At 45.9% G+C, this 23029-nt stretch overlaps 1 protein-coding gene across 1 annotated transcript in view; it reads left to right on the top strand.

Annotated features, from left to right (window-relative positions):
* Window positions 1–22702, top strand: part of ZMYM4 (zinc finger MYM-type containing 4) — a 118427-nt gene extending 95725 nt beyond the window's left edge. Inside the window, 13 exon segments of the mRNA XM_056557205.1 lie at window positions 5993–6139; window positions 6335–6372; window positions 6476–6620; window positions 7049–7164; window positions 7312–7483; window positions 8935–9114; window positions 9372–9466; window positions 9563–9791; window positions 9794–9963; window positions 11148–11259; window positions 11345–11593; window positions 12881–13010; window positions 20894–22702. Coding sequence (XP_056413180.1) covers window positions 5993–6139; window positions 6335–6372; window positions 6476–6620; window positions 7049–7164; window positions 7312–7483; window positions 8935–9114; window positions 9372–9466; window positions 9563–9791; window positions 9794–9963; window positions 11148–11259; window positions 11345–11593; window positions 12881–13010; window positions 20894–21098 — 1988 coding nt within the window. The 3' untranslated portion in view covers window positions 21099–22702.
* The last annotated feature ends 327 nt before the right edge of the window (window positions 22703–23029 follow it).

Consider the following 23029-nt stretch of genomic DNA (forward strand, 5'->3'; position numbering starts at 1 on the left):
TATTGTATGCACTCGTGTGTGGGGGTGTGTGTGTGTGTGTGTGTGTTTTGCTATGCGGCTAACAGCCACGGCCCTTACTATGCGGCTGACAGCCGCGGCGCTTATACTGTTCGGGTGCATGAAGCGCCGACTTGCTTTCGCTTTCGGCAGCAAACTGCTGCCGGCAAATGTGTCTTGCCCGCTCACTTCCCCGCAGGCGCATATGCGGCTGACGTGCGCTCGGGGCAAGGAGCGGGCGCCATTACTATCATTACCATTACTATCTTCTTCTTCGGCATTTCAGAGCTTGCTGGAGGCGCGAATCGTCCTCCAATCAGCGCTGCGCGCGTGATTAGGTGACGGGCCAATCGGACATTGCCCCTGCTCCAGGCAAGCCCCTCTCAGGCTCAGGCTGGGTTTTCTCCCTCTCTATCTACAGAGGGAGTTCTCCTCACAGCACCTGCTCTGGGGACTACAGACTCGGGAGAGAGTTCTTTTGTCATTATATCTGTACCCAGAACTGTTCCTCCCTCTAAACAGACATCTGGAGCATTTGTTTTCCATTTTGTCTGTAAAAACTGTAATCACAAAATGCCTGGTACTCCTGCCTGCTCCCCCAGACTCCCTGGCAACCCCTGATGCTCTAGTAGTCCCGGTGGATTCGGCCACCCCTCCAACCTGGGTTTCTTCCCTATCCCAGTATATGGATGACTTGACTCAAGTCTCCCGTTCGGTGGCTGAGGCATCACAGTGACGTGGCACCCCTCTATAGGATCCTGTGCCTCTTCCCCATATGCCAAGCGTACTAGGGGTGCTTCTTCTGACTCTTCCATTGAGTCTTCAAGTAGACATGGGTGCTCCCCTTGTGGGTCCCCTCCCCCTCGTGTCATCTGGTCACAAATGTCACTCCAGAGGACGTTCCCGGAGCTGCTGCTCTGCCTCGCCAGAGCCGTGTACCCGATCAGGGTCGCCCCCCTCCAGGGCTGCCTCCACTCGTTCACATGCTCCTGGTGAACTGGCGGATGAGGCTTCCAAATCGGCATCTGAAGAGGACCGCTCGGATACAGTTGTAACGGTGAACTCATTGGTTGCGGCCATAAGAGACCCCTTTCATTTATAGGACCCAGGATCTTTGGACGTGCTCCTGAAGTATCCTTTCATCGTGCTAAACCAGCACCTCAAATGTTCAGCTCTCACGCTGAATTTGACACTCTTCTAGAATCTGCATGGAAACATCCGGACAAGAGGTTCCCGGGAAGGAAGAAGGGTCAAGTGCGTTATCTATTCGCCAAGGACCTTGTCTCTAATGTGGTTTCCCCTTCCTAGGTGGATCCACCAATTTCCCGCCCTTCTAAGGCTACTACATTGCCGCTAGCAGACGTGGCTGCCATCAAGGATCCGACGGACAAGAAGGTGGAGTCCTTGGCAAAGTTTGCCTCTGAAGCAGCAGGCTCTTCTCTGCTTCCTACCTTTGCCTCTGCATGGGTGTCCGAGGCCCTGTCGGTGTGGTACTCAAACTCAGTCAGGGTATCCTAGCGGGATCCCCCCCAGAGGATCTGTCTGCTTTGGTTCTCCAATGCTCTAAAGCTGGGGACTTTCGGTGCGCAGCTTCCATATGGTCAGCCCGTTGTGCTGCCTTTGCTGTAGGTCATCTAGCGGTCCTCCGCCTTGCTTAAAGTGTGGGATGCTGATGCCGCCTCCAAAAGGTCTCTCACCGAGCTTCCTTTTACTGGTACCCGTTTTTTTGGCAAGCGCCTTGACGAGATTATCTATGAGGCGACGGGGGGTTGCCTCAAGAGTTGCCTCAAAATACGGCTCGCTCTACTTCCCAAAGGAAGTCCTCTTCTTTCTGGTCCTTTCAGACTTTTGGCCCCAATAAGGGGTCTGAGCAGATGCCTTCGCTGGACAGGAAGGCTCCCTCGTTCCGGGCGCGCCAGTCTTGGAAGCCGGACACCAACCGTTCCGGCCGTTTTGCAGCCAAATCGGGCAATCCGCAAACCCACTTCCGCATGAAGTGAAGCCCCCACCCGCAGTTTTTTCTCGGGTGGGAGGTCGTCTTACTTTTTTCAGGGTCAGGGTCGTGGTGTCCAACGGATACTGAATCTTTTTCTTTTTCCAAGTCCCGGGCCCCCTGGTCTCCTTCTCTGGCGAAGCAGTTTCGGGAGGCCCTCCAGTCCCTGCCTCTCCGGGGAGTTATTGTCCCCTTTCCTCCAGGTGAATGTTTTCGGGGGTTTTCTATTGCAATCTTTTTGTGGTCCCCAAGAAGGGCGGTTCTGTATGACCAATCCTGGTCCTCAAGCGTCTCAACCGTCGTCTTCTCATCCGCCACTTCTGAATGGAATCTCTCCGTTCAGTAGTGGCATTCATGGAACAAGGGGAGTTTCTTTCTTCGGTGGACATCAAGGATGCCTATCTCCATGTTCCAATATTTCCTGGCCATCAGCGGTACCTCCGCTTTGCAGTTCCGGAAGGGCATTTTCAATTCGTAGCTCTTCCCTTTGGTCTGGCCACTGCTCCTCGGGTCTTTACCAAGATCCTTGCGCCAGTGATAGCACTGTTGCGGTTGAGAGGATTCTCAGTGATTCCTTACCTAGAGGACCTTCTCATCAAGGCTCCCATCAGAGTCCAGACTCTGGAGAATGTGGATCTCACTCTCCAGACCCTGGATCACTTCGGGTGGATGTCAACCGGGACAAGTCTATCCTCTCTCCCACCCTTGTCTCTGATCTTTTTGGGACTTCAATTCAACATGGCCTCTGCTCTGATTTGTCGCCGGACAAACGTCTGACTCTCCTGTCAGGAGTCCGCTCCCTTCGGGCCCAGTTCCCAGTTCCCATCTACATTTGCATGGAAGTCTTGGGTCGGATGGTAGCGGCCATGGAGGCCGTACCCTTTGCCCAGTTTCATACCGCCCCCTTCAACTGGCGATTCTCTCTCGATGGGACAAATCTCCTCTGTCTCTTGATCGCAAGATTGCTCTCCCTCGTCGGATCCGTCAGTCTCTGCTCTGGTGGCTTCGCTCCCCCCTTCTTCAGGGGTGATCATTTCTTCCCTCCACTGGCAGGTAGTTACAACAGATGCCAGTCTGTCGGGCTGGGGCGGTGTGTTCAGGGACTGGACGGTTCAAGGCCTCTGGTCTCCCCGGGAAGCCCTTCTTCCGATAAACATCTTGGACCTGAGGGCGATTCTTCTTTGTCTTCTTCATTGGGAGTCCCTGCTCCAGTCCCGCCCTGTCCGTCCAGTCGGACAACGCCACAATGCAAGGCAATGCTCACAGCTCGACAGCCATGGCCGAGGTGTGAAAGATTCTCCTCTGGGTGGAAAACATGGTCCCGGCCATTTCAGCGGTTCACATTCCGGGTGTGCTCAACTGGGAAGCGGACATCATCAGCCGACCCCAGCGAGTGGTCTCTACATCCAGAGGTCTTCGTGCAGATTTCGCATCTCGGCACAATCGGAAGATTCTTTCATTTGTGTCAAAGTCCCGGGACCCCCTGGCTCTAGCCGTGGATGCCATTGTGATTCCTTGGGCGGGGTTTCCCCTGCCCTTTCACTCCTTCCCAGGGTTCTGAGGAAGCCCAAGCGGAGGACGTCCTCGCCCTACTGGTAGCTCCAGTTTGGCCCCCGAAGGACGTGGTACGCCGATGTGGTCAGGCTCCTGGACGACGCTCCGCTGCGCCTTCCACTTCGTCCGGACCTGCTGTCGCAGGTTCCTCTTTGCCACCCCAATTTACAGTTGCTGCCTTTGACGGCGTGGCGGATGAGACCGGGGTTTTGAGAAACCGCGGGTCCTCTTCCCAAGTCATTCCCATCATGCTCAGGGCTCGTAAACCCTCCTCGGCGAAAATTTACCACCGTACCTGGCGGTCTTATTATCGTTGGTGTGAAGCTCAGGTCTTGTCTCCTGTTACTTTTTCTGTCCCCTGTCTTCTCTCCTTCTTGCAGTCGGGATTGGAACTGGGGTTGTCTCTCAGTTCCCTTAGGGGTCAGGTTTCGGCCCTTTCTATTCTTTTTCAGCGTCCTCTGGCTTCTAATTCTCATGTCCGGACTCTGGCTTCTAATTCTCATGTCCGGACCTTCCTTCAAGGAGTGGCGCATGCTACTCCTCCTTATCGGTCACCTTCTCCCCCTTAGGACTTGAATCTGGTTCTGGGTGTCCTCCAAGGTGAACATCTTGAACCCCTTAGGGGAGGTGTCCCTGCGCTTCTTTTCTGGGAAAGGTGCATTTCTTGTTGCCATCACCTCCATTCGGAGGGTGTCTGATTTGGCAGCTCTCTCCTGCCGTTCTCAGTTTCTGGTGTTTCACCAGGACAAGGTTGTCTTCCGACCAGATCCTTCCTTTTTGTCTAAGTTTGTTTCGGCCTTTCATCTCAATGAGGACATTGTTCTTCCGTCCTTTTGTCCTGCTCCTCCTCATCCTAAGGAGCATTTACTCCACAATCTGGATGTGGTTCAGGCTGTTAGGTCTTACCTCTCTATCTCCTCTTCGTTTCGTCAGTGCGATTCCTTTTTTGTCTTTACGGAAGGTCGTCGTAAGGGACAACCTGCTTCCAAGGCCACCATTTATCGGTGGATCCGGTCTGCCATTTCGGAAGCCTATCGCTGTAGGGGGAAGATTACTCCCTTCAGGGTTGTGGCTCATTCTACCTGTTTCTCTTGGGGCATCCTGGGCTCTCCAGAACAAAGCCTCGGCCTCGCAGATTTGCAAGGTGGCTACTTGTTCCTCTTTGCACACTTTCTCGAGGTTCTACCCGGTTCATACCTTTGCATCGGCTGATGCTAGTTTGGGCCGTAAACTGCTGCAGGCGGCAGTGGAACGGCCGTCTGACTGACTATCTGTCCACCCAAGGGACGGCTTTGGTACATCCCACGGTCTGTGTCCCCCAATGGAGCCGATAGAGAAAAGGAGATTTTTTTTAACACTTACCGTAAAATCTCTTTCTCGAAGGATCCATTGGGGGGACACAGCTCCCGCCCTTTTGGGTTTCTCTTTGGTTCTCCGTCCGAGGGTGTGTTCAGTTATATATTTTCTTCTGGTTCTCGGACAGTTCGTGTTTTTTCCTTGACCTGTCGGTCCTCTCCTATTGCTCTGGTACTAAAACTGATAAGCTCAGGGCCTGGAGGCAGGTATATCCTACTGGGAGGAGCCGACTTCTTAGTTACTATAGTGTCATACCTCCTAGAGTCCTAGAGACAGCAGCATACACCCCCAATGGATCCTTCGAGAAAGAGGATTTTACGGTAAGTGTTAAAAAATCTCCTTTTCCTGGACACAAAAGATGGCTGCATTACATAATGCTGCTAGTATTTAGTTGGAAGCATGATTTAATTCAATAAAAAGCATTAACAAAATTATGCTATAAGACATTATATAGGTGTTTTAGTATTACCATGCGTTCCCACACAGCGTATGTGCAGCGTATTTCACGCCACGCAAAATTTACGGCAGCAGCGGGAAATACTCTGTGTATTCCTTGCTCACTATACACACAGGGCTTTCCGGCGGCAGCCCTATGCGTGTAGTGAGTTTTAGAGGCAGGGCCGTGTGCCAGCGTGACTGACGCGTGGCTCCGCCTCCAAAACTCACTGCACACATAGGGCTGCCGCCGGAAAGCCCTGTGTGTATAGTGAGCAAGGAATACGCAGCGTATTTCCCGCTGCTGCCGTAAATTTTGCGCAGTGTGAAATACGCTGCGTATACTCCGTGTGGGAACGCACCCTAAGTCCCTTATTTAGAATATATCTAGTTTATCATCTAGTGCCTCTGTTGTCGCTGAGTTGCTTGATGGTAAATGTTGTAGTTTTTTTTTTTTTTTGCAGTGTGATTCTTTTTGAAATCATGGCCACAGTATCACTATTTTCACTGACAAATTCATTGTATACAGTAAGAAATAAAAAAATTGTGAAAAGAAAATGAATACCCAGTATACTGTATTATGTGTTTGTTATAAATGCTGCTTAATATAGTTATGTTCTAAAGTATTTTAATGAGGTGACCCTGTGTTACTTTCAGCATCTAATGTTCCCATGGTCCAAGCAGTACCAGCCTCCACTGGCTCCTCTGGAGCTAAAGATTCTACTCCAGTTATTGCCAATGTAGTATCCCTTGCAAGTGCTCCTGCTGCACAACCCACTGCAAACTCCAATAATGTCTTACAAGGTAAGTACGCAGCATCTATACGGTTCCAGAAATACTTGTAGGTCACCTCCTGGTTTAGTGTAATACATTTGCCAGTAAATGATGGTTTAGTAAAATGAACTTGTCATCTGTACTACCAGTTCTAATATAGCAGGTATTAAATTCTGATTTACAAGGTGTAATACTACTGAGATTTTATGGTTTTACATTTTTCAGGTGCTGTCCCAACAGTAACACCAAAGATAATTGGAGATGTAAGTCTGTTTTATTTACCTTTATGTGTATCTTTTATGTGTAGACATATGTTTTAGCTGCACATTATATTTGTCTGTCATTAACTTTAACTTTATCTTCTAGGCCAGCACTCAGACGGATGCCCTGAAACTTCCTCCCTCGCAGCCCCCACGCCTCCTGAAGAATAAGGCCCTGCTCTGCAAGCCTATCACACAAACTAAAGCAACCTCGTGCAAACCTCACACACAACACAAGGAGTGTCAAACAGGTATCCTTAGGGTGTTGGAGTCAGTTGAGTCATGAAGTCCAAGTTTACTTTTTAAAGTTTTGTCTGCTTTAGAGAACTCCTATCCATATGGCCAGAGCATATGAATGTATTAGACAGGGTCCTCAGGGCCTTGGACAGTGTTTTCCTACCAGAGGGCCTCCAGCTGTTGCAAAACTACAGCTCCCAACATTCCTGGACGGCTTACGTAGATGCTGGGAGATGTAGTTTTGCGATAGCTTGAGACACACTATTTGGGAAGCACTAGTCTATGCACAGAGCATCTTTTCCTTTGAAGGAAACAAAGGAAAGCTCAATATATAGCTTGACTTAACCTAGAGCAATGACCTTGATTCTGAGGTAAATGTCAAAGTTTTTAGGGAATATTTCCATGTGGTTACATTTTTATATTGTGTATTTCCCCCCAATAGAACACGATGGGAAGCCACAGATCTTGGTGCTACCTGTACCCGTGCCTGTGTTTATTCCTGTACCCATGCACTTGTACACTCAGTTTGCTCCGGTCCCACTAAGTGTACCACTCCCGGTAAGTTTATTTTTTACGGAATTCTTATTAGTCTCAGTTAATCTTTTTAATTCATACATTTTCTTGTCACGTCATTTGAAATTATTACTTTTTGTATTTACTTATTTTTTTTCTTGTCTTCACTTTTTTATTCTCTTGAATAAAAAGGTCCCTGTCCCAGTGCTGATTCCTACCACTCTTGACAATGCTGACAAGATTATAGATGCAATTGAGGATCTCAAGGAAAAAGTCCCATCTGATCCCTTTGAGGCAGATATCCTTCAAATGGCAGAAATGATTGCTGAAGATGAGGAAAAAGAGAAAACACTATCTCATGGAGGTCAGCAGCCTTATATACTCTATACCAGTAATGGCGAACCTATGGCACACGTGCCACAGGTGGCACGCTGAGCCTCCTCTGTGGGCATGCGGCCATAGTTCGCCATCAGCCCATTCGGGACATCCCTGTGTCCCGAAAGATCTTTTCGGGACACAAGGATGTCCCTATTACCTTTCTGCGGCCCCACATTAACTTTAAAAACGCAGGGCCGCCGGGAGGTACCGCACGCAGGGACGTCACTGACGTCCCGTGCGTGCGCCCATAGCAACAGCCGAGTGGAGCATCGAGGAGGACGACGACGCGCGGGCATGGTAAGTTACCTGCGCGTCATCTTCAGTGTTCCGACCAGCGCTCCTCCGGTCCCGGGACCTGCCGCTATGGCCATAGGCCATAGCAGTAGATTGTGACCCCTGACCGGTGGATCTGTGGTCGGAAAACTGAAGTGGGGCAGTACACAGGCATGCAGCCTCCAGCCATACACTGTATATAGCTGGAGGCTGTATGTCTGTGGGGGAACTGTACTCCACCTCATGTGGGGAACTATACTGCACCTAATGTGGGGAACTATACTGCACACCTAATGTGGGGAACTATACTGCACACCTAATGTGGGGGAACTGTGCTGCCAACCTAATGTGGGGGAACTGTGCTGCCAACCTAATGTTGTTTTTTCTAAACTTAAACCTATACTGCCAGCAGTAAAAAAAATAAAGATGTACATACCTTGCTCTGCTCCCCGGGGCTTCCGGTAACCGGCTCCGGTCTCCACCGCAATCCTCTTCCTGGTTGTGGTGGTCGGCGAGTCATACTGCACTCAGCCAATCACCGGTCGCAGTGAAGTCTCGGCCGGCTATGGGCTGAGCAGCAGTGTGAGAACGCTTCAAGACACAAAATTCTTCACTACACCGGCACCTGCTGCCGGGGCCGATAACGTCACACTGCCGCTCAGCCTATCGCCGGGTCGAGCCGGGACTTCGCTGCGGCTGGTGATTGGCTGAGCACAGTATGAATCGCCTACCACCAGCAAACCAGGAAGAGGATCGCAGCGGAGACCGGAGACTGTTACCGAAGGCACCGGGGGAGCGGAGGAAGGTATGTACATCTTTATGTTTACTGCCGGCAGTATGGGGGACAATTTTTATATTCTGGAGTTCTCATTTAAACATCAGTATTTTGCTTTAATTCCTGTGCTGGCACTTTGAGGGAAAAAAAAGTTGGCGTGCATTACGGTTTGGGCACTCGGCCCCAAAAAGGTTTGCCATCACTGCTCTATACAGTAATCCAGTTACTATAGTTCATTTTACATCTTTTGAGTTTAGATTTTTGAGACGACGTGAGAAGTCTATTTTTTTACCCACCAGGTCTGTCTCTAACTAAGGTGCCATGACCATCACGTGATCACCAGGATTTATATAGGAGGTGCAGGCTACTAAGATGTTTTTGTTCTCTAGATCAGGGCAGCACTTACAGTGGAGACCTGGAATCTGAAGCTGTTTCTACACCACACAGTTGGGAGGATGAATTAAACCACTACACCCTTAGATCCAACAATCTGCAAGAACCAGACACAGAAATCCAACAGCTTTCCAGAGTGGGAATTGAGCAAGATCTGGAATTAGACTTCCCAACAGGTTGGCCATTTTTTTGGTACAAATATATGAAATATATTGGTATAAGCAATCTATATCTGTGACTATTAGGTCATTTAAGTAATGTAATTCACCATTCTTTTCACCTACACATATGTCAATAAACGTTGATAGCGTGACATAACACATGATAACACTACATTGTATTTTGTTAGTGAACAGCTATAATGATTAGTTTGCTTGTTTTTATTTTGTAATTTTTGAAAGTCTTATAAAATGTTTGTTTTCACAAATCACAGAAGCTTTTGATCCATTAAGTAAAGGTTCAAGTTTCTTTGGTCGCCCTCGAGGAAGACGAAAACAACGTGATGGCTTCCCGCAGCCGAAACGCCGGGTGAGTGAGAAGCTTTATTTTATTTTAGTCAATGATGTAAAACAAAAGCTGTACTGATTTCTAAACGTCCTTTTATTTTTATTTTTTTATTTTAAGGGCCGCAAAAAGTCAGTAGTAGCTGTGGAGCCACGAAACCTTATGCAGGGTACTTACCCGGGATGTTCTGCATTAGGTTCCACATTAAAATACATGTATGGGGTAAATGCTTGGAAGAATTGGGTACGATGGAAAAATTCACAAGAAGAACCAGAAGACATAAATTTTGGAGGTACATTTTATATGTAACAGAACCCTTAAAACATGTTGTTTGCTTATATTATTGCTAATAACCTTGTTGTCTCGTAGTGCGACCTGTAAAGCTGAAAGAAGATATTTTATCATGCACCTTTGCTGAACTTAGTTATGGCCTGTGTCAGTTTATTCAGGAAGTACGTCGGCCAAATGGAGAAATATACAGTGCAGATAGCATCCTCTACCTGTGCCTTGGAGTTCAACAGGTAAATGGCTCAGAATATATGTTTTGCAAAGATTAATGTCATCTTGGCCTACACACACGGACATTCCATAAACCTTTGCCTGTCATACAATTGCAGTACAGTTGTAGTCATACAATGGTCCTGCTCCCCAGACAATTTTTCTTTCCCCACCAGTTTTTACTGGTGCATCTTCCAAATTCAGATCGTCATTGAATGTGCCAGATGCTCAAGCATGAGTTATCACTCACAGAAGGTGGTGAGCTTTGCACTACTACTTTCTACTATTGGTATTGTTCATGGTGATCTCAATGTATGCATATGGTAATAAATGAGGCTCCTAAGCAGCAATTCATGTGACAGTGTTACCTTTAAAGGTAGTTTGTAATGTAGTAAAGTATTGTCCAAATATAAATAGATAAATGTACAACACATCAGCACCTGATTAGATACGCTATGCAATAGTGGGGCAGTTAGCTTTTATCATAGCTGCAATCTTATTCAGAAAAATTATATCTGGGAAGTCTAGTGGCCTATTGACTTTTATTTATTTATATATCTAGAGGTACAATGTATACAAAAACCTTGCCACTCCTTGATAATACTTAGTGATAATTTCATTAACAAACTACATTTTCTCAAACTATTTGACTGTATGTGAAGTCATGTGAGCGGCTTGACAGCACCTTTACCTGTGGCGACTTTTGCTACACCCCAGCACTAGTTTCCCTGCTCACATGATTTTAATTACAGTCCAATATTTGTAGAAAGGTCTGAGACCTGTCACACAGTTTCTGTGGTTTGCTAATAAAAAAATATCTAAGCATTATCAAGGTGTGCAAAAAGTTTTATATACATTTTATTACAGAGTGGGACCCTATTGGAGCAGCAACAGTCAATAGTGCCTTGTATCATATTCTCTAGTAACAACTGGAGGTACATTTTAACTCGTGACGATAAAAAAACACAAGTCCAGTTTACCAAACCTTTTAGAAAATGTTCAGGGCTGGAGCCAGTAGGCTGTGGAGCAAAAGCTTACAACGCAAATTGTGATTGGAATCCAGCACTCATCTAGTCTCATACAGACACTTAATTTGTCTATTGTGGACAGAGAGGACTGGATGAGTGCCATATTCCAAGTGCACTGTACACATTTCTAAAGCTAGCACAGTCTAATATTTACTTGTTTTTTCTGTTTTTTTTTCTAGTATCTTTTTGAGAATGGAAGGATAGATAATATTTTTACAGAACCCTATTCCAGATTTATGGTGGAACTAACAAAGCTATTGAAGAGCTGGCACCCGCCAGTATTACCCAATGGTAAATCAAATGTGCATGAATATTGCCACATTATTGTAGAATCAAAGTATTCCTTCTTTAGCTGACTTAAACAATTCTGTTCTAGGTTTCATGTTTTCAAGGATTGAAGAGGAACATTTATGGGAGTGCAAGCAGCTGGGTGCCTACTCCCCTAGTATTCTTCTCAATACCCTGCTTTTCTTCACCACCAAATTCTTCCAACTGAAGACTGTGACTGAGCACCAGCAACTTTCCTTTGCCTATGTCATGAGACGTACAAAAACTCTAAAATACAACACCAAGACAACATATCTGCGTTTTATGCCTCCTTTTCCGAAGCCAGAACTGGAGCATGGTGTGTCATACATTATTTGTTATTTTAGTACATGTATAGCACAGTACTGAATGCAATTATTTTAAGATGGTGCCCTATTCTTTTTAATATATAAATGACTGACCTTGTTTAGGGATTGCACAGTAAATTGCTAAGTTCTGTAAAGTGGTTAACACCTTAGAGGACAGTGCACTGTTAAGATTGGATCAGATGGGTTGGAGGTTTGGGCTGAGACGTGGTGAATGAGGTTCAACACTGATAAATGTAAGGTTATGCACATATGGAGGGAAAATCCAGGCAGGGATTATATACTAAATGGGAAAACACTGGGGATGACTGACATGGAAAGGGACTTAGGGGTTTTAGTTGACAGTAAATTTAAAGGGGTTATCCAGTATCAAGGGAACTCAAGTAGGTTCATAAGTGGGCAACCAGAGTAATACATGCAATGGGAGGATTACAGCAGCCAGAAGGATTATCAAAATTACAATTAAAACAGTATTTACAGGCAATAAGATCATTCTCTATGAGGCCATGATTAGATATAGAATTTGTTGCTAATTTTTCCACACAGAAAATCTGCAACATAGTTAGTATCTTATGATAATGTAGTTGAAAAAGTACAAACAGATTTTAAAGTATGCCAAATCATTTAATAGGACTACTCCAATGGAAAACATTTTTATCAACTGGTTCCAGAAAGTTAAACATATTTGTAAATTGCTTCTATTAAGAAAAAAAATCAATCCTTCCAGGACTTATCAGCTGCTGTATGCTCCAGAGGAAGTTGTTGTTCTTTTCTGTCTGATCACAGTGCTCTCTGCTGACACCTCTGTCCATGTCAGGAACTGTCCAAAGTAGGAGCAAGTCCCCATAGCAAACCTCTCCTGCTCCGGACAGTTCCTGACATGGACAGAGGTGTCAGCAGAGAACATTGTGGTCAGACGGAAAATAATTATACAACTTCCTCCGTATCATACAGCAGCTGATAAGTACTGTAAGGATTAAGATTTTTTAATAGAAGTCATTTACTAATCTGTTCAACTTTCTGGCACCAGTTGATTTGAAAAAATAAAAGTAGATTTCTATTGGAGTACCCCTTTAACTTTTCTTCCCTATGAATGGAATGTGCTGCATGTTTTGTTCTGCATTGTTTTTACAAAACCGAACTGATAAAATTTGCTTTTGTAGCGCAAACAAAATTAGTTGCGTCAGTGCTGAAAAAGACTCGAAATAGAGATTTATTGTCCTTTTATATACAAAAGTGTTCTAAAACAATATAGAAATACTTATTTCAATTATTTACAGAAAAAGCATTAGGCGGGAAGAGGAAGAGATTAGAGGACGAAGATGGACAATTTGTCATGGAAATGGCTGAAAACACAGACAACCCACTCAGGTGCCCAGTCAGGCTGTACGAATTTTATTTGTCCAAATGGTAAGTGGCTTTTCAGCAACATGTGAACTATGCCGTTCTATGTAAAAAAAAAAATTACTGTTGCATTTTCATATGGCAACATATTCAGGTAATAGATTTGCTAAAAGGGAACCAATCACCACATTTGAGCCCCTGTAACCATTAAAAACACCCACTAGATCATTAAACAAACGTTCCTACCATGTTTTCATATTAGTTGCTGATGACTGTAATCTTCTGAAAATGAGGTTATAAAGCGTCCCGCCCTGTATGCAAATGAAGCTAAAGTAGTCCCCTGGGCAGTGTGGAGTTTGCATGTAGTCACGGTGTACAGGGCTGTAATCACACCCCTCCTGTCCAATCATGCCTACATGGGTGTGTTTAACAGCCCGGGCACGGAGAAATCTTCATCTCTGCTACATGTCTCCCGCAGGCCCAGAATCATAACAAGCTCTGCACAGCAAACCCTTGTGTCTGCAGACTGCTTCACTGCCTCTGGGTCCTGGTGTCGCCAGGTTCTTCCCATCAGCTGCAGCCTGGGACTATATACAGCTGATTAGCAGGGACAGACAGTGCTGAACAGCTTTCCTTTCACTTTAGGTAGATTGTTTAATAAAAAGTTAGCATTGCAACTGAATTGTGATTCAACAGAATCGTTTTGAGAAAACCAAAAAATGGAACTGTCTGATGGTCTCCAAATTTTAATATATTGTTCCACAACCTTTTGAGGCAGTCATTGCAGTCAAGTGATTTCTGTAACTCTCAATGAGACTTCTGCACTTGTCTCCAGGTATCTTGACCCACTCCTCAGAAGATACTGCTCCAGCTGTCTCAGGTGTGAATGGTGCCTCCTCCAGACTGAATGTTTCACCTCCTTCTAGACATGTAAAATAGGATTCAGATCAGGGCTTATAGAAGGTCACTTCAGAATCATCCAGTGTTTTCCCCCAGTTTTGTTTCATCTGTCCAATGGACATTCTCCCAGGAGCTTTGTTGCATGTCCTTTGGATAGATGAGACAATACTGGAGCTTTTTGGCAAATCACATCAGCTCTATGTTCTCAGACACAAAATGAAGCACAGAAAGAAATGAATACTGTAACTATGGTGAAGCATGATGAAGGCTCGATTATGTTTTGGATCTGCTTTGCTGCATCTGGCCCAGGGTGTCTTGAATCTGTACAGGGTACAATAAAATCTCGAGTATCAAGGCATTCTTGAGCAAAATGTGCTGCCCAGTGTTAGAAAGCTTGGTCTCCGTCACAGGTCATGAGTCCGCCAACATTTAAAATACCCAAAACACACAGCTAAAAACACTCAAGAATGGCTAAGAATAAAACACTGGACTAAGGTGTCTTCTATGAGCTCTGGTGTGAATTCTGTGGAACATCTGTGGAAGGAGAAGGCACCATTCACACCCGAGATAGCTGCAGCAGTTTGGCCAGTTTCATTATTTTGAGAGATGAGCGAACTTACAGTAAATTCAATTCGTCGCAAACTTCTCAGCTCGGCGGTTGCTGACTTTTCCTGCATAAATTAGTTCAGCTTTCCGGTGCTCCGGTGGGCTGAAAAAGGTGGATACAGTCCTAGGAAAGAGTCTCCTAGGACAGTATCCACCTTTTCAAGCCCACGGGAGCACCTGAAAGTTGAACTAATTTATGCAGGAAAAGTCAGCAACCGCCGAGCCGAGAAGTTCATGACGAATCGAATTTACTGTAAGTTCGCTCATCTCTAATTATTTTGTTTTCTCAAACTGATTCTGTTAGCACAATTCAGAAGCAATGTCTGATTTCTATCAATTAAGTTTGTAAATTTCTTGGATGCCTTTTTGGGGAACACAGAGACCATGGGTATTATGCTGCTGTCCACCAGGAAGCTGACACTAGGCAAAAAAGAAGTCTGGTTCTCCCAGCAGGATATACACGCCCCCAGGCACTGAGCTAATCAGTTTTAGCTTAGTGTCAGTAGGAGGCAGACACAGGTCTGGAGCACTCTCCAGACCTGGTCTTTTCTGTTTATTTTCTAGCTAGGAATGTTAAGTTAAGGTTTTTTCCCTTTGTTATTTTTCTAGGTTGGGACGACAGGAGCATGGCGCTACCTGATCTCCTACATGCGATGAAGGGGCACACTGCATAGAGTATGGGCCGTTAACCCCTTCTCACCAGTGCCTGGCGGTAGTACCCTGGGTCCGGGTCCCCCACTTGCCCCTGCCTGTCTCGCTATGGCAGCTTGGCGTGATACAGCACAGTTTTTAGCTGGCCGAAGACTTCAGGGTAGGTATAGGAAGATGAGGTCTGCTGGTGAGTATGTACTACATTCCCCCCTCTCTTCCTCCTTTACCTTCTTGGGGTCCTATACACTGTGCCCAGCTCCTCGGCCGCCATTGCTTGTGGCTGCTCTGGGCAAGATGCCCCCAGTGCCATACCAGTAGGGGTCAGTCCGGTGGCCTGTCTCTCCCTCATCGTCCACTCAGCTCAGCTATGGGCATTTTTCCCCAGCTCTTCTCAGCTATGGGCATTTTTCCCCAGCTCCTCTCAGATATGGGCATTTTTCCCTCAGCTCTGCTCCCCCCACTTGGCTGCCGCGATCCCTGTCGGCTAGCTGGCTGCCTGGTGTCTTTTAACATTCCGGTCTGCAACCATGTGCTTTCCTAGCCCCTGTTTTTCTGAGCGATGGTTTTTGGGCCCTGGCCCCTTTTCTGTGGTGACCTGATGGTAATTTTTCTGGGGTTTGGGATTTTATCAGTGGTCCAGACCTAGGGATAGCCATCGGCATGGCTCGCCATGCTACCTTTATCCTTCCTAGGGGAATTCCAGGAAACCTGACAGCACCTCTCTCTTTCCTTCACCACCAGTCACCAGTGCCAGATCTGCTGTGCCTGAATTTCCGTTCTCCCCTCTACCTGTGCGAGGTACCTGACCGGGGTGGCGAGGTACCTGACCGGGGTGACAAGGTGTGGGCAACAGAATCTCTGCAGCTTCCATAGACTAGTCCAGTGTAAACTGGTGAATGTGCCATCTGCCACAGCTGCTGTTCCGGCACTCCACTGTGAGTGAGAGTAGACTGATGTACACTGGACTCTCTACGACTCTTAGAGAGCACTTGACGCCTGCCGCATCCGCAGCTCCAGTTCCTGTCCCCACTATGTGTGTGTGGACCGATGTAGAATGGACCTTCTACAAAGCCCATGGACAGCGTGTTGACATGCAATTGTTGACATGCAATAGTTGTCTCCTTGATAATTTAGTGGCGAAACATGTCTGGGTGTGACAGTATTGTATTTTAACTAGCAACTCCTCTGCAGTCTATGTCTAATAATAGCCAATAAAATAAGGTCCAGGCTGAATAACTCACGCCTGCGGTGCACAGCAGGTGCGAGATGCCCAATGGTCACACATCTTTGATACACAGTGCGTGGTCAAACACTGGTTAAATGTCACATACATAAGTGGCTATATAAAAGAGAGTTCATTTATCTCACTCTGGGTAATATCTAGTTTCCCCAGAATCTGTAAGCCAAAGATTCCACTATAAACCTGATTTAGGAGTCTTGAGTCCAAGTGGACCGACTCACTAGCATGGGATGACCAACATAGGACCTAGGCATAATCCTATATATCGATGACAGCAGTGGAATTGTATTTAAAATTTTGATTCCTCACTTATTATATCATTTGGTTAAAATAAAAGTTAAGTTTTATTATTCTTGTTACAAGGGCAAGTTTGTGGAGTGCCTGTATGAGTCACTGCAGCCTTTTCTTTTCCCCCTTCCACGGAGGTAGTCATTCGCAGTCATTAATGGAGTGACAGTGTATCCAGGTCGGGGCTTAGTGGATTCCGACTCTGGCTAGTTCAGGGTTAACAATTCCCTTCCCAGAAAAGACGACATGATGCGATTGGCCACTCTACTGCATCGGCTGGTTCTTCCATCACATTTTTCTCCATGGCATGGGTATTTGGTGGCCTTGCTACCTATCTCTATTGCCTACTATACAATGCCTGCTATTCATCATACAGTCATTGTTCGCACCCTTGCTTATGGACAGGTTTCGTAGGTGGCCTACTTTTTCTCCTGTGGTCATTGCATTTCTTCTGGCCAATCTTCTATATCCCTCCTATGGCGTGTCCAGCCATCACGTTAACCCCTTCCGTTTCCAGCCTCGGAGTGGCTTGGTGGGCTGCCGGCTATCCGGATTTTAGCCATTTTGCTTCTTCTTCCTACAGGGAGTTTTGCAAGAATGGCACTGTTCCTGTTTTTGTTCTTTCAGCTGTCATCCTCCAGCCTCCTTGTATTGGATGGTTTATTTTGTTGGTGGCGGAGCATTGGTACGTCAGTAGTACATTTCTCTCCCACCATGCGGGAGGCCCGGGTTCGCCTTCCGGCCTCGGCAGCACCGATCTTCTCTTATTCTTCCTATCCCTGCCATCATCCTCCCACCTCCGGCGGAGTGCTGCTGGATTGGCTAAGTTGCGGCTGTTGCTCTCTTGGCATTTACGTTGCCTTCCACATTGCTGGGATGGTTTCTGCCCCCCCATGTTCTTTTTCTGCGTGGGGTGTTGGCAATCCTGGCGTGGTTTCAACTCTAGTTACCCTGACCCTCATGTGGCACTCTCCTTCAAGGTAACTTACTTAGACAACATCCGGGCAGTCCTTGTGCGGTTTCTGCATCAGTCTCAATGTGGCATGTCTGTCCTCTTTCAGGGTGGGTGTCAGTTGTTCCGTGCCTGGACGACAGTCTGGTGGGCGACCTCCTACGCCCAGATCATGTCTTCTGTTTATGCGCCTTATTACTTCAGCTGGACTGGCACCGGAGCTGGGTCCCTTCGGTTACTCTCTCTCTCTCTATGCCTTGCCTTTTGGGCTGTCTCCTTGGAGTCATCCAGTCCGTTATGACCGCTGGGATCCAATGCTTGTTCAGCCTTGTCTAACCTCTCGTCCCCTGTATCTGAGGGTGCTTGGGTGGCACAGTGATCTCTGTGGTAGCGTGTCCTGTTGCTCTATCCGCCGTTCTCACATGCAACTTCTTTCATGGTGGTCCCAGACTTGTTCAGCACTCTCTCCCTTAATGTTCTGCTTGGGCTTCTTTGCCTTGTGCTATCTTCCAAGTGGCGGTTACTTGTCTCTGTATCCGAGGTGGTTTCCCTATAAATTTTTTCGGCCTAGGGGCGTTGCACCCTGGCTTGGGTTTGCTTAGCCGCTTCTGGTGTGGGACCCCACGGTCCCTCATCTTATTCCCAGGTCTAGGACCCACTGGTTCTCGTGACGACTGTTCCAGGGTGTCCAGACAGTTCTAACCTCCTCCCCGGCCTGTTTATCTCTCATCATCTCCCTCCGGGGTGAACGGACCTTGTGACCGAGGGCCCTTCTGTCCTCCTGGTTACCTTTGTCTGGCATTTCGCACCTAGATGGGCATTGTCCTCTTGTCGCCCTCCATTTTCCTCACCCTTCCAGGGGATACTGTGTGCTCTGAGTTTTCTCTTCCTCCCTGTCCCTTGGCATCATGGCCTTGGGACTGTGGTTGGTGTCTGGGCATCTCGGTCCGATCGGTCAGCAATGTGCTCCTGCCTCAGTCTTCTTCTGGGCCTGATTGCTCTGCGTTCGGGCCTGGACATGGATCTTGTATGTCTCTCTCTTCTCCTTTTCCGGCGGCTTCTAGTTCCACCTTCTGAGGGTCTTGCCCTCTGCTCGGTGTGTTCAGCTACTGCCTTGTCATTCTCTCTCCTCTGCCTCGGTCCTGTATTGCAGCTGGCCTCCAGGTGGGGCTCTCCCTTTGGGCCTGTCCGGCACGCTTCTCTACTGGCAGCTGGAGTTTCTTCGCCATGTTTGTTTTGGTTGGGGAACCCCTGACTTGGAGTTCTTGTCGCTCTCTCTTCCACGTTTGGGCCAGGCCTCGGTGGTCCTGCACCTTATGTCTTTTCTTTGGAAGTGGTGTTCGCTCTCTATGGCCAGGGGGGGTGTCTGGCCCGCAGGCCTCCGAGGCGACTTTTTCTTGTCGCATTTGGTTAGAGGTTGGACCTGCGTCCTTACTTGGTTCCTTCCTTTTCGGGTCCTAGCTCTCCCCTCATGTTTTGTGGGGGTTTCCAGTTGGTGGGTTTCCAGTTTCCTCCTGAACCTCTTTCACATTCCTGTGCGAATGGGTGTAGTTCTCTGGACTGCTCTTCCCTTCTCTCACGGTTGTTTTTCCCAACCCAGGGACTGCTTTGGGACGTCCCATGGTCTCTGTGTTCCCCAATAAGGTGACCGAGAAAATGTTTTTTTTTTTTTTTTTTTTTTTTTTTTTTGTACTCGCTGTAAAATCTCTTTCTCGTAGCCTTCATTGGGGAACACAGCACCCACCCATTTCTGGTTCCTGGTCAGGTTGTTTTGTTGCCTGTTGTTACTTTTGATGTCCTTTGGACAAATCTCCTTAGTTGTTTGGCTTCTCCTACTGCTTTGTGACTCAACTGATCAGCTCAGTGCCTGTGGGCGGTATAACCTACTGGGAGGAGCAGACTTCTTTTTTTGCCTAGTGTCAGCCTCCTAGTGGACAGCAGCATAATTCCCATGGTCTCTGTGTTCCCCAATGAAGGCTACAAGAAAGAGATTTTATGGTGAGTACCAAAAAATCTCATTTTTATTCATTATGAATTTTGTCAGTTTTCAGTTATTTCAGGGAGCATTGTAGATTTTTCAGTTTTTTTTTTTTTTTTTTTTAAGTGAAGGGTACCAATAATTTTGTCCACATCTGTATGTGTGCTATAGATGCTAAATATGATCTAACGGAGCTATGCAATGAGGTAATTCTAAGAGAAGAATACAGGGTAAAACAGGCAGGTTATTCAGCCCACGTGTGTGCAATACAGTTTGTGTGATGCAAAGCTGACTGCATGCTGCAGTTAGGAGTCCTATTTAAAGAGTAGCTCCCACCATCCTTTTTTTTTTTTTTTCTGTGTCCATGCCTATTGCCCATCTATCCCTGCCTATAATTTATTTTTTATTTTTTTTAACTATTTTTGAAATGCCTTTGTCTGCCTGGTAGTGTTCTCACACCAGTCAGACTTCCCCAGCAGGCGTGACATCACTGATGCCTGCTGGGGGGGGGGGGGGGGTCGCGACTTCCGCCCTTAGTCCACCTATACAGGGTGCCTCCACCTGTTTTACCACTACAGCTCTCAGCTTGACCTGACATCTATTGGCTGTCAGGGCATGCTGGCCGCGGTCCTAATCATATCCCCCCCGCGGCCGCCCCGACCCCCGCCGAAAACAATAAATTTGCTATGGCAGCGGCGCTACCAACCAACCCCCCTCTTCCCCACTCCCTGCTCCACACATACCCAAGTGCTGCGTCCAGCAGCAGCGCCGCGTATATGCCGGCATGAGGCCAGGGAGCCAATGCGCTCTCAGTGCTTGCTCCCGCCTGTCTGATTGACAGGCCGGGAGCGAGTGCAGGCAGAATGAATTAGGACCGATGCCCGACCGGCATCGGTCCGGATTCATGGGTGACGTCACGCCAGCCTGCAGCCGGCCACTAGGAGGGAGACCCCTAGTGGCCGGTTTTCAAATGTAAAATAAACTAGTTTAATGAAAAAAAAATTTATTATAGATCTATATTAGAGAGATGTTGTAGTACATGAGTACTACAACATATCCAAAAAAAAATGTTTGGTGACAGTGCCCATTTAAACCATGGTTTTTAGCATTCCCCTGAGTTGTTAAAAGTTGCTATTTTGTTTTTTACCTAAATTCTTAAACCAGTGTGAAAAGAGCTAAATGTATTTTAAACTTTAAACATTTATTGTAAACTATTATAATACTTTTGCTGCCCTATCCATGCTCATATAATAGAGAAAAAATGTGATTGAATGTTGGTCTTTCATTTACACTTGACTGGGTTTATCTTATCTTTTCTGCTTCCTCCTTTGCAGTTCTGAAAGTGTGAAGCAGCGGAGTGATGTATTCTACCTTCAGCCAGAACGTTCTTGTGTACCCAATAGCCCTATGTGGTTTTCCACAATGCCTATTGACCCTGGCACATTGGACAGCATGCTGACTCGTCTTCTCATGGTTCGAGAAGTTCATGAAGAGCTGACCAAAGTAAAAGATGACTCAGAAGGAGAGCTGTCTGATTAAAGTGACACAAGATGCCCTACTTTAGAAACCACAGACAGTAAAAAAAAAAAAAATGGGGCAAGCGCTAAACTGTGAATATAACATTTTTTCACTTTGGACTTGTGTGCACTGCCCTCCTTTTGCCCCTTGAGCCCATCCTCATGTATAAATGGACAAAGGATGTCTTGAACTGCTGGGACTGATGGGAACATATACTATACAGTCCAGGATTTCTATGGCTGAATAATGGGCCCAGAGATGAGCAAATGACTCTTATAATCATTCACCTAAAATTAGGTGCTAGACCCACAATAGAAACTGTTATATCTTTTTAACTGGAGAAAAGGGGAGATTAGCTCTTTCTACTGTGTAACTGTCTGATAATGCTATGTAGGAAACAGCAGAAAGGGTTTACAAAAAAAGTCTCTTCTATGCTTGTGTTGAACGACACTTAGAATGGGTGCATTAAGGTGCCACCTACCTTATATTACTGAAAGTATGTATAAACAATGTTAAAGGCCCCTTTGACCTTCTTTATTCCACTCGGAACAAAACGTTACATTAAAAGGAACTTATGAAGGCTCCAGTGAACCATTCACCACATTGCAGTTCTTCCTTTCTTACACTAGCCAAAGCAGGCCACATAGCACTAACTATAGATGAATTCACAGAAACCAGGGGTCTATTTTTCTTTTAGACCAGATTAGACCACAATAGCAGTACCACGGCTAACATATAGGCACAGGGCACTTGTGTGTATTTCAGCCCAGAGGCACTTATTTGGGTAGTTAAAATCCTTTAAGACTCATTTTGGAATAATTTTTCCATAATGTACGGCACTGAAAGTTTTTATATACACACACACAGTTGCGGAGTTAGCAAAGTGCGGCAAATGTCAGCTCAAAGGTTTCTATAAACAGTAGTGTGCAGTCCCACTAGTTACTGCTGCATAAATAGGGTCAAGTAAAATCCTATAATGTTTTTCATTTTCAACATGAAGACGGTTTGAGTAGCGCTGTAATAATGAATCCTGCAGTTAACATACATCTAGTGTTGACGTTACTGTTAGAGTGAAATACCACCATAGCAGTTTATTTTTATGTCTTGTGGTCTGCTTTCCAAACAAAATGAAGTAATCTTCCATCAGAAAAAATGAGAAAGGAACCTTACTGTAACACTTTAGTGTAACACCTCTAGACCTTTTGATCCAGTGAAGAAAAAATAACAACCTAGACTTGGATCTGTTTTGTAGGATTGAAGGAAAAAACATGGACTTTATAATGTTTATAAATAACAAGAAAATGTCACCCCCTCCCCCCTAAGACAGGTCACTAAAGATTAATATGTGGCTGGGGTAAAGCAAGAACTCTGTATGTTACTGTTAATTCATTACACTCTTTTCTATCAGAGGGGACCCAGACATGTTTTTAGTGTTTTATGTTCATATCCCCTTGTATTTTAAAGGGTAGTAATGATTCTCATTTTCTCTTTTTTTATTTTTCCCTTGTTTTAGCAGTTACAGTTTAATATTAAAAACAAAGTAGTCCCATTTTGTGTATTTGTTCTTATCCTGCTTGTACAATAAATCACTGATTTGTGTTTTTAATGTTCAGTGATTTGTGTGGATGCCCTACAAAAGAAAACCCACAGATACTTGGTTTTTTTCATGCCACATACATGATGATCGTAATTCCCAGAGTTCCATATGGTAGTGAGCTTATTGTCAGAATATAGGTAAGAGCCATTTTAAAACCCCATATAGAAAAGTATTTGGTGGTCGAAAGTAGAGTAGAAAAGAGGTTTCAAAACTGGTGATACATTTATGTTGTAGAAGAATTTGTGTTGCTCATAGGTTATAAAATTATTGTAGCGTTGAGGTGAGTTTTTCTTGTTTTCGGGTACATCAATTTTTTTCCCCATATGGCTGTAAATCAGGCCATACTCTCCTACCC

This window comes from Hyla sarda, chromosome 2, assembly GCF_029499605.1.
Source record: "Hyla sarda isolate aHylSar1 chromosome 2, aHylSar1.hap1, whole genome shotgun sequence".
Taxonomy (NCBI): domain Eukaryota; kingdom Metazoa; phylum Chordata; class Amphibia; order Anura; family Hylidae; genus Hyla; species Hyla sarda.